Source organism: Entelurus aequoreus, linkage group LG23, assembly GCF_033978785.1.
Source record: "Entelurus aequoreus isolate RoL-2023_Sb linkage group LG23, RoL_Eaeq_v1.1, whole genome shotgun sequence".
In the NCBI taxonomy this organism is placed as follows: Eukaryota; Metazoa; Chordata; class Actinopteri; order Syngnathiformes; family Syngnathidae; genus Entelurus; species Entelurus aequoreus.
In genome coordinates, this window is record NC_084753.1 from 12,004,252 (window position 1) to 12,017,397 (window position 13,146).

Genomic DNA, 13,146 nt, shown 5'->3' on the forward strand with positions numbered 1-13,146 from the left:
CAGATTCTCTGAACCCTTTGATGATATCACGGACCGTAGATGGTGAAATCCCTAAATTCCTTGCAACAGCTGGTTGAGAAAGGTTTTTCTTCAACTGTTCAACAATTTGCTCACGCATTTGTTGACAAAGTGGTGACCCTCGCCCCATCCTTGTTTGTGAATGACTGAGCATTTCATGGAATCTACTTTTATACCCAATCATGGCACCCACCTGTTCCCAATTTGCCTGTTCACCTGTGGGATGTTCCAAATAAGTGTTTGATGAGCATTCCTCAACTTTATCAGTATTTATTGCCACCTTTCCCAACTTCTTTGTCACGTGTTGCTGGCATCAAATTCTAAAGTTAATGATTATTTGCAAAAAAAAAAAAAAGTTTATCAGTTTTAACATCAAATATATTGTCTTTGTAGCATATTCAACTGAATATGGGTTGAAAATGATTTGCAAATCATTGTATCCCGTTTATATTTACATCTAACACAATTTCCCAACTCATATGGAAACGGGGTTTGTATGTTTTTGATTCTGATTCATATCAGTTTAGCAATTAATGGACATAAATAATAGTTTTACATGCCTTTATTCACACTGTCTGTGCGAGAAAATAGGCTTCAGTTCTGTAGATGACGTCACACCAAAAGGGGGCGACATTGAGTCTGGCGAGTACAAGTACAGTTAGTTATGTACCTGTTACTCAAAAATTAATTGATTGGAAATGACTGCCAGATTAAATTTCCGAAGCAAAAAATAATATTTTGCTCATCTGGACGCTATGGGTTCTTTCATATTTAATTGCAAGAAGCATTGTTACAAAAGAGACGGACCCTACTAAACACAACTTTCAGAACATTTTGTTGTATGACTAAAATTCACAGGTCGAGTTGTGTTGCTGGTTACATTCTAGGCGCAGGATGGCGGTCACGATTCAATGACGTCCTGCGCCGGCGTGGGTTCGTGCGGCAAAGTGGTGGTGGCGTTGGGCAGAGTCTGCGTGTGGCCGACCGAGTTCTGCTGCATCTCCATGGCCATGGCGTTTTGAGGGTGAGGGAACTCCTTCACCTGCCTGCGGTACTCCAGGAAGGTGGAGGCCTTGGTGGCGATGGCCACCACGTTCTTGCCCACAAAGATGGTGGACACGCGGCTGTCCTGAAAGAGCACCATGTTGACGCCTCGTATGAGGATGGTGACCACGTTGATGGTGACCAAGCTCAGGACCGGGTAGAGCATCATCTTCTGGGGGGTCATGTGCTCGCCCTGCATGCTGATCTCGCTCAGCGACACGCAGGGCAGGATGAGCAGCAAGATGTAGCAGTAGAAGAACATCAGGCCCTCGGCCCAGATGGGCAGACCCGTGCGTTGGGGCTCCCACAGGTTGGCTTGGATGTCCAGGAGATCAAGTAAGTCCAGCGCCACCCAGAACAGGCGGCTTCGCATGTCCTCCTTCTTCCGGAAAGTCCTCACATATTCCATGCTGTCCAGCGCCACGAGAACCAAGTACAGACCGGGCACGCACACCGATAAAAGCAACGTCAATGCCTTCCGCGCCACCGTCTCCAGACTCTTCCTGTCCGCCTTGCAATTCTGGAACACAAAGTAGAGTTTGATTTCCAGCACGAAGATGTAGAGGAACCAGAGGATCATCGCGTAACCCCGCCGGGCCGTGCGCACCTCGGCTCCGACCCACACCGCCACGTATCGCAGCACTATGAGGAAGCACACGTCCCCGACGAGCACGATGATGCACACGCCGATCTTCCTGGGCCCCTGGTTCTGCTCCACCAGGTAGGCGTCCATGAAGGCCATGCTGGTCATGATGACAATGGTGGTCAAGCACACGTGGCGTTTGTCGGGGGGCGGCAACACCATGGCGAGGGCACCGCTTGGCTCTCTCCGTTTACGAGGGGGGTTTTCCGAATCCTGCGTTACCGAGCACTTGTTGGAAGGAGTCGTCGGTGGAATCACTTGGATACTCCACGCATCAATTAAGTCGTTTCCCACTCCCACGCCGTCCCTGGTGTTCTACAGCTGACACGCCATGACTGATCGTAATCCACACATACTCCCAGAGCGGGCTTTGTCTAACAGACGTGCGACGGGATTGCTGCAGTGCGGGGATGTTGAGAGAGGAGTTTATTTCTGTAGGAGCGACAATGTACAAACCCGGCGATCCGGCTGGTGGATTTATGCACGTGCACGCAGGCGCTGCCAGCCGCACCGTGCCAAGAACTCCTCCACGGGTGCCTCCTGCAGACAGCGGCGCGGTGTGTGTGCAACTCCCGAGCGTGTGGACGGAGACGGAGGAGAGAGAAGAGAGGAGTCTGCAGTGGCCTGGAGCCTCCCCCCTCCCAAAGCCGCCATAAATCACAGAGACAGCAGGTCAACGGCCCTCGAGGCCTGGCGTTCGACGCCGGCATCCCCGCGGGGAGGCTCCCGCGCTCGGCCGGGTATCCATTCTAGGCCCCTCCTCCTCCGTCGTTTTGCCTCGTGGCAGCCTCCCCTCGGTCTGAAGGAGGAAGGTGAAATGAGGAGGAGGCAGGGACGGGGAGGGGAGGTGTGATGGTCGGAGAAGGAGGAGAGGGAGAGAAAGCTGTCAGCACCTCAGGGTGGATAACATAGTTGTCACTGCCGGCAGCGACTGCACACAAGTGATGCGTCAGCACACATGGGACAAGACAAGGCATCATCAGATTGCTTCACCTTTTCTCTCCATCGCACATCATGTGTCTCCGGTCATCACACAGCATGACTTTTACTCCTCAAATGAAATTCTACCGGGCACGCATCCACCCGGCGGTGTCACTTTGGCAGCAGAACTAAAGGAAGGGTAACTTCCCTTACGCCATCACCCTCCACCATACGTTTTCAATTTGAGCCAGGAAAAAAATAATTACCGTATTTTTCGGACCATAGGGCGCATCGGATTATAAGGCGCACCGCCGATGAGCGGGTCTATTTTCACACGTAGGGCGCACGGGATTATAGGACGCACTGCAGCTGAGCGGGTGTATTCAGGTCTATTTTTATACATAAAGTGCACCGGATTATAAAACGCACTGCCGATGAACGGGTCTATTTTCACACATAAAAAGCACCGGATTATAGGACGCACTGCCACTGAGCGGGTGTATTCAGGCATACTTGCCAACCCTCCCGTTTTTAGCGGGAGAATCCCGGTATTCAGCGCCTCTCCCGACAACTCCCCTTCTCTCGACAAACTCCCGGTATTCAGCCGGAGCTGGAGGCCACGCCCCCTCCAGCTCAATGCGGACCTGAGTGGGGACAGCCGTTCTCACGTCCGCTTTCCCAGCAGCTTGCCTGCCCAATGACGTCATAACATCTACGGCTTTTAGAGAGTAGAGTGCACAACAAGCAGAGAGAGTTCTTGGTTTCTTATGTGGGTTTATTGTTAGGCAGTTTCATTAACGTCCTCCCAGCGCGGTAACAACACACAACAACAGCAGTCACGTTTAGTCTACTGTAAAGCAGTTCGTTTGCCATAAACAGCAATGTTGTGACACTCTTAAACAGGACAATACTGCCACCTACCGGATAGCCTGCAGAATACTGAAATTCAAGTATGTATTTTATTTATATGTATAATAAAATTAAAATAAAATATATATATAGCTAGAATTCACTGAAAGTCAAGTATTTCATATATATATATATATATATATATATATATATATATATATATATATATATATATATATATATATATATATATATATATATATATATATATATATATATATTATATATATATATATTATATATATATATATTATATATATATATATATATATATATATATTTATAATACTTGATTTGGTGAATTCTAGCTGTAAATATACTCTCCTCTTAACCATGCCCTTGGTCACGCCCCAACCACGCCCCCCGACCCAAACACGCCCCCCGACCACGCCCCCCATTCCCCGCCCCCCCACCTCCCGATATTGGAGGTCTCAAGGTTGGCAAGTATGATTCAGGTCTATTTTCATACATAAGGCGCACCAGATTATAAAGCGCACTGCCGCTGAGCGGGTCTATTCAGGTCTATTTTCATACATAAGGCGCACCAGATTATAAAGCGCACTGCCGCTGAGCGGGTCTATTCAGGTCTCTTTTTATACATAAGGCGCACCGGATTATAAAACGCACTGCCGATGAACGGGTCTATTTTCACACATAAAGCGCACCGGATTATAGGGCGCACAGCCGATGAGTGGGTCTATTTTCACACACAAGGTGCACCGGATTATAGGACGCACTGCCACTGAGCGGGTGTATTCAGGTCTATTTTCATACATAAGGCGCACCGGAGTATAAGGCCCACTGCCGCTGAGCGGGTCTATTCAGGTCTGTTTTTATATATAAGGCGCAACGGTTTTTAAGACGCACTGCCGATGAGCGGGTCTATTTTCATACATAAAGCGCACCGGATTATAAGGCGCACTGCCGCTGAGCGGGTTTTTATACATAAGGCGCAACGGTTTACAAGACGCACTGCAGATGAGCCGGTCTATTTTCACACATAAGGCGCACCGGATTATAAGGCGCACTGCCGATGAGTGTGTCTATTTTCACACATAAGGCGCACCGGATTATAGGACGCACTGCCACTGAGCGGGTCTATTCAGGTCTGTTTTTATACATAAGGCGCAACGGTTTATAAGACGCACTGCCGATGAGCGGGTCTATTTTCATACATAAAGTGCACCGGATTATAAGGCGCACTGCCGCGGAGCGGGTCTTTATACATAAGGCGCAACAGTTTATAAGACGCACTGCCGATGACCCGGTCTATTTTCATACATAAGGCGCACCGGATTATAAGGTGCACTGCCGATGAGTGGGTCTATTTTCACACATAAGGCGCACCGGACTCTAAGGCGCACTGTCAATGAACGGGTCTATTTTCCCACACAAGGCGCACCGGATTATAGGACGCACTGCCACTGAGCGGGTGTATTCAGGTCTATTTTCATACATAAGGCGCACCGGATTATAAAGTGCACTGCCGCTGAGCGGGTCTATTCAGGTCTGTTTTTATACATAAGGCGCAACGGTTTATAAAACGCACTGCCGATGAGCGTGTCTATTTTCATACATAAAGCGCACCGGATTATAAGGCGCACTGCCGCTGAGCGGGTTTTTATACATAAGGCGCAACGGTTTACAAGACGCACTGCAGATGAGCCGGTCTATTTTCACACATAAAGCGCACCGGATTATAAGGCGCACTGCCGATGAGTGTGTCTATTTTCACACATAAGGCGCACCGGACTCTAAGGCGCAATGCCGATGAACGGGTCTATTTTCACACACAAGGTGCACCGGATTATAGGACGCACTGCCACTGAGCGGGTGTATTCAGGTCTGTTTTCATACATAAGGCGCACCGGATTATAAGGCACACTGCCGCTGAGCAGGTCTATTCAGGTCTGTTTTTAAACACAAGGCGCAACGGTTTATAAGACGCACTGCCGATGAGCGGGTCTATTTTCATACATAAGGCGCACCGGATTATAGGACGCACTGCCATTGAGCGGGTGTATTCAGGTCTATTTTCATACATAAGGCGCACCGGATTATAAAGTGCACTGCTGCTGAGCGGGTCTATTCAGGTCTGTTTTTATACATAAGGCGCAACGGTTTATAAAACGCACTGCCGATGAGCGGGTCTATTTTCATACATAAAGCGCACCGGATTATAAGGCGCACTGCCGCTGAGCGGGTCTATTCAGGTCTGTTTTTATACATAAGACGCAACGGTTTATAAGACGCACTGCCGACGAGCGGGTCCATTTTCATACATAAGGCGCACCGTATTATAAGGCGCACTGCCGATGAGTGGGTCTATTTTCACACAAGGCGCACTGGACTATAAGGCGCACTGCTGTTGAGCGACGCTATTTCCATACATAAGGCGCACTGGATTATAAGGCGCACTGCCATTGCTCCAAAAATAATAATTAATTAACATCAATGTTGTTATGAATTTATTATTTATCTACTTCACATTAAAATAATTCCTCTTGAGAATTTTTTTGGGGGGAAAATAGTGCATAATTTTTTTGTTTTCCTCATAAAAAACAGTTTTCTTTGAAAAAAATGGTATGAAACAAACAAAAAAACAAAGAAAAATTATAAAAACTTATCACAGTCAAATAGATCTGAAGTTGATCTAGAGACTTAAAGGTTGAAATAAAAAATAAAAAATGTTTGACTTATTTTTAACACTTTTATAAGTAGGGCCCCAATAATTTTAGTGGGATTTTTCTTAAACTGTCATTGCTCAAAACATAATAATGACTTACAAATCAATGTGATTATGAATTATTGACCTATTTTAGGCTCCAATTACTTCACATCAAATATTAAATTTTTGAATTTTTTTTTTTGGAAAAATATTACATATTTTGTGTGTTTCACATAAAAAAAACTACATTTCTTTGACAAAAAGGGCATAAAACAAACAAACAAACAAAACCATACTTAAAATAAAATAATAATGAATAATTATAAAAATATTAAAAACTTATAATCGACAGATAGATCTGAAGTTGATCTAGAGCAGTGCTTCTTAACCTTGTTGGAGGTACCGAACCCCACCAGTTTCATATGCGCATTCACCGAAAACTTCTTTAGTGAAAAATAAAATGTTTTTTTTTTCAAATTCAACACAAAGTTATATGTTTTTTTACTGGTGCACAAAATGAACCGTGCATGAGCATCATCTTGTTCAAAGAACAAAACCAACAAAGTGCATGAACTCACAACAAATTACACACGTGCAAATCGGATGGAAATTAGAGGGAACATTGTTTGGGGGTATCATAATATGCTGATAGGGAGAAGTTTTTATTTTCACGATGTGTTGGGTGTGTCTTGACCTCCGCGGCAGAGGCTCCGCCGAACCCCTGAGGCCGACTCACCGAACCCCTAGGGTTCGATCGAACCCAGGTTAAGAACCACTGATCTAGAGACTTGAGTGTTGAAAGTTTAAAAAATAAATAAATAAAAAGTATAACTTATTTTTTAACACTTTTCCAAGTTGGACACTTTTCACTCCCCAAAAATGTTTGTGGAATTTTTTTGTAAACAGTCATTGCTCAAAAAAAATAAAAATTGTTGTTATGAATGATTGACCTATTTAGGCTCCAATTTCTTCACATTAAAATAATTCACTTAGAATTGTTTTGGCGGAAAATAGTGCCTATTTTGTTTGTTTTCCACATAGAAAACAGAGTTTTGTTTGACAAAAATGGCATAAAACAAACAAAGATAAAATAAAAACTTATATATCTGAAGTTGATCTGGAGACTTGAATGTTGAAAGCTAAAAATAACAATGTTTGACTTATTTTAAACACTTTTATAAGTAGGGCCCTTTTGGATCCCCAATAATTTTAGTGGGATTTTCCTTAAAGTGTCATTGCTCAAAACATAATAATGAATTAAAAATCAATGTAATTATGAATTAATGACCTATTTTAGGCTCCAATTACTTCACATCAAATATTCAATTTTGACATTTTTTTTCGTAAAAATATTACATATTTTGTGTTTGACATAAAAAAAACTGAGTTTCTTTCACAAAAAGGGCATAAAACAAACAAACAAAACCATACTTAAAAGAAAAACAATAATGAAAAATTACAAAAATAATACAAACTTAAAATGGACAGATCTAAAGTTGATCTAGAGATTTGAGTATTGAAAGCTAAAAAAAAAAAAAAAAAAGAATAAAAAAAAAAAAAATATATATATATATATATATATATATATATATATATATATATATATATATATATATATATATATATATATATGTATGTATGTATGTATATATTTATGTATGTATGTATGTATATATATATATATATATATATATATATATATATATATATATATATATATATATATATATATATATATATATATATATATATATATATATATATATATATATTAGGGATGTCCGATAATGGCTTTTTGCCGATATCCGATATTCCGATATTGTCCAACTCTTTAATTACCGATACCGATATCAACCGATACCGATATATACAGTCGTGGAATTAACACATTATTATGCCTAATTTGGACAACCAGGTATGGTGAAGATAAGGTTGTTTTTAAAAAAAAATAAAAATAAAATAAGATAAATAAATTAAAAACATTTTCTTGAATACAAAAGAAAGTAAAACAATACAAAAACAGTTACATAGAAACTAGTAATTAATGAAAATAAGTAAAATTAACTGTTAAATGTTAGTACTATTAGTGGACCAGCAGCACACACAATCATGTGTGCTTATGGACTGTATCCCTTGCAGACTGTATTGATATATGTTGATATATAATGTAGGAACCAGAATATCAATAACAGAAATAAACAACCCTTTTGTGTGAATGAGTGTGAATGGGGGAGGGAGTTTTTTTGGGTTGGTGCACTAATTGTAAGTGTGTCTTGTGTTTTATTTATGTTGATTTAGCCATCATAGAGTCCATCCTGACCTCCTCCATCACAGTGTGGTTCCCCGGCGCCACAGTCCAGGATAAGAATAGACTGCAGCGCATGGTACGTGCTGCTGAGAAGGTGATTGGCTGCAAGCTCCCATCCCTCCAGGACTTGTTCTCCTCCAGGACCAGGAGGCGTGTGGGTCGGATCACAGCTGACTCTTCTCACCCTGGACACACGCTGTTCTCCCCTCTCCCCTCAGGCAGGAGACTACGCTCCATCCAGACCCACACCTCCCGCCACCTGAACAGTTTTTTCCCCTCTGCCATCAGGCAAATGAACAATAACTCCTAACAGCAGCTCCTTGAATTCCTTGAATCCCTTCTAAGTCTATCTGATAGCTCAGTCACAGCTCTTTTTTATACCAAATATGTGTTATATGTGTTTTATGTCGCACGTTTGCACCAAGAAAAATTCCTAGTTTGTGAACCCGTTCTCAAACAATGGCAATAAAACGATTCTGATTCTGATTCTGATTTAATAAAAAAACAAAAAAAACAAAAAACAAAAACGATACCGATAATACAAATACCGATACCGATAATTTCCGATATTACATTTTAAAGCATTTATCGGCCGATATTATCGGACATCTCTAATATGTATATATATGTGTATAATTTATTTCAACACTTTTGACTCCCCAAAAATTTTAGTGTGATTTTTTTTTTTTTTTTCAAACCGTCATTGTTGTTATGAATAATTGACCTATTTATGGCTCCAATTACTTCACATTAAAATAATTCCGTTACAATTTTTTGGGGGGGAAAATAGTGCATATTTAGTTTGTTTTCCACATAGAAAACAGAGTTTTGTTTGAAAAAAACTGCATAAAACAAACAAACAAAGATAACAATAAAAACGTATCGCCGACAGATAGATCTTAAGTTGATCTAGAGAATGTTTGACTTATTTAAACACTTTTATAAGTGGGGCCCTTTTGGATCTCCAGTAATTTTAGTGGGATTTTTCTTAGTCAAAACATAATAATGAATTAAAAATCAATGTTATTATGAATCATTGACTTATTTTAGGCTCCAATTACTTCACATCAAATATTTCATTTTGACATTTTTTTGAGTAAACATATTACATATTTTGTGTGTTTGACATAAAAAACTAAGTTTCTTTGACGAAAAGGGCATAAAAAACAACAACAAAACCATACTTAAAATAAAATAATAATGAACAATTACAATAGACAGATAGATCTGAAGTTGATTTAGAGAATGTTTGACTTATTAAACACTTTTATAAGTGGGGCCCTTTTGGATCTCCAGTAATTTTAGTGGGATTTTTCTTAGTCAAAACATAATAATGAATTAAAAATCAATGTTATTATGAATCATTGACTTATTTTAGGCTCCAATTACTTCACATCAAATATTTCATTTTGACATTTTTTTGAGTAAACATATTACATATTTTGTGTGTTTGACATAAAAAACTAAGTTTCTTTGACAAAAAGGGCATAAAAAACAACAAAACCATACTTAAAATAAAATAATAATGAACAATTACAATAGACAGATAGATCTGAAGTTGATTTAGAGAATGTTTGACTTATTAAACACTTTTATAAGTGGGGCCCTTTTGGATCCCCAGTAATTTTAGTGGGATTTTTCTTAGTCAAAACATAATAATGAATTAAAAATCAATGTTATTATGAATTATTGACCAATTACTTCACATCAAATATTCAATTTTGATTTTTTTTGGTAAAAATATTAAAATATTAACATTAAAAAAACGAAGTTTCTTTGACAAAAAGGGCATAAAAACAAAAAACTAAACCATACTTAAAATAAAATAATAATGAACAATTACAATAGACAGATAGATCTGAAGTTGATTTAGAGAATGTTTGACTTATTAAACACTTTTATAAGTGGGGCCCTTTTGGATCCCCAGTAATTTTAGTGGGATTTTTCTTAGTCAAAACATAATAACGAATTAAAAATCAATGTTATTATGAATTATTGACCAATTACTTCACATCAAATATTCAATTTTGAATTTTTTTTTTGTAAAAATATTAAAACAACATTAAAAAAAACGAAGTTTCTTTGACAAAAAGGGCATAAAAACAAAAAACTAAACCATACTTAAAATAAAATAATAATGAACAATTACAATAGTCAGATAGATCTGAAGTTAATCTAGAGACTAAAATGTCGAAAGTAATAAAAAACAAAAGTATAACTTATTTTTAACACTTTTATAAGTAGGACACTTTTGACTGCCCAAAAATTGTGGGATTTTTTTAAACTGTCAAAAAAAAAAAAATATTGTTATGAATGATTGACCTATTCAAGGCTCCAATCACTTCACAGCAATTATTTCACTTTGACATTTTTTGGCGGTTAAAAATGGACAAATTTTGTGTTTTTGCCATAAAAAACAGGGTTGTCTTAGACAAAAAGTGCATTAGCATTTTAAAAAAAAGCTTTATATCTGAAGTAAGCATTGAATAAAATAAATAAATACACAATTTATTTTCAACATTTTTACGACTGAGACCCCTCCGGGTCCCTGGGACTAAAGTCGAGGGGAGCCCTAAAGAAAAAAAAAACAAGTATTGTATTGGTTAAAAATATCAAAATGGCATGCTTAGATTTTCAGTGTGGACACGCCTGCTCTAATGGAATAAAATAGGTGGCAAGTCAGCATGATGGCCTTATGAAAAATTAACTTTACGAGGAGGCCATTTTTCATTTGCGGCGTTCAACCCTTGGGGAGCGCTCAAGGATGAATGTGACGTGACAGTACATGACCCCGACTTGTGGGCGCTGGAGACCCGCTTTTAAGATGAGCAGCGCGGTGCCAGCCGGGCCTCATTAGTAATCGAAGCATGGTTCTGAATGCACAAAAGCTGTTATGTAGAACAGAGCCTAAGAGAGAGATTACACTCCTAAGATGCTGATTAATTGGCTGATTAGGAAAATGCAGCGGATCATTTACAGGCTGGGAGGAAGACGGCGCTCACGTGTCAGTGGCGTCGCCTCGCAATTTAAACAATGTCCAGACTTCTCAATCAATCAATCAATCAATGTTTATTTATATAGCCCTAAATCACAAGTGTCTCAAAGGGCTGTACAAGCCACAACGACATCCTCGGTACAGAGCCCACATATTCTCACCGAATGAACCGATCGTCATCAACTATGACAGCGAGGATCTCATCCTCAATCGACCAAAAAAACGACTTTTTGCCGCATAAAAAAACCAAGCTTTGGTCTGCGGATTGTGAAAGAATGATTGCTGCCGGCGTGCACTACTTGTCTGTGACCAGCGGAGGTGCTGATGGCCCATTGCTGGAAAAAAAAAGTTAGCATCGTAATGCCATCAGCGTGTGCCCAGCACCGGGTTATTGGACTCTGAGGTGTACGGCTGCAAAATTAGCTTTACAAGATAGCATGCTTGGGATGCCTTTCAGAGAAATGTAGGCGACACGGATCTCCAAATTATCCCTGATTGAAAAACAACTGGGATGTGGGTGGTTGATGAGCCTTTTGTGTGCTTGTTGGCTGTTATATCTCTTTAAGGCCATTCAGGAATGCAGCTGTCTGTGGTTTTATGTTGACATCTGTCTGTGGTTCCTGTTGTTTCCATTTGATTTATTTATTATTCATAGTATTACTATTATTTTCTCTTGTTCAGTATTATAACTATATATATATATATATATATATATATATATATATATATATATATATATATATATATATATATATATATATATATATATATATATTTATATATATATATATATATATATATATATATATATATATATATATATATATTTATATATATATATATATATATATATTTATATATATATATATATATATATATATATATATATATATATATATATATATATATATATATATATATATATATATATATTTATATATATTTATATATATATATATATATATTTATATATATATATATATATATATTTATATATATATATATATATATATATATATATATATATATATATATATATATATATATATATATATATATATATATATATATAGTTATATATTTATATATATATATAGTTAGTTATATATATATATATACACCTTAGGTCAAGAAAAACACAGAGGCTATTTCATCCCTACAAGCCTGTTTCGCAGGTTAAATAATAATATAATCCCCTGAAGATTTCCAAATTATCCCTGATTGAAACACAACTGGGATGTGGGTGGTTGATGAGCCTTTTGTGTGCTTGTTGGCTGTTATATCTCTTTAAGGCCATTCAGGAATGCAACTGTCTGTGGTTTTATGTTGACATCTGTCTGTGGTTCCTGTTGTTTCCATTTGATTTATTTATTATTCATGGTATTACTATTATTTTCTCTTGTTCAGTATTATAACTATATATAACTATATATATATATATATATATATATATATATATATATATATATATATATAAATATATATATATATATATATATATATATATATATATATATATATATATATATATATATATATATATATATATATATATAGTTATATATATATAAATATATATATATATATATATATATATATATATATATATATACACGTTAGGTCAAGAAAAACACAGAGGC

General features: G+C 38.0%; 1 protein-coding gene across 1 annotated transcript; it reads right to left on the reverse strand.

The window, feature by feature from the left end:
- Positions 1–716: 716 nt before the first annotated feature.
- tmem121ab (transmembrane protein 121Ab) lies at positions 717–2,336 on the reverse strand. The gene has a single exon (XM_062034318.1). It carries the CDS (start codon positions 1,865–1,867, stop codon positions 920–922), a length of 948 nt encoding a protein of 315 aa, XP_061890302.1. The 5' UTR covers positions 1,868–2,336; the 3' UTR covers positions 717–919.
- Positions 2,337–13,146: the final 10,810 nt, after the last annotated feature.

What these genes read in the sequence shown, in the direction of transcription:
- tmem121ab (XM_062034318.1), bottom strand. Translation starts at nt 1,867, where the DNA reads ATGGTGTTGCCGCCCCCCGACAAACGCCACGTGTGCTTGACCACCATT.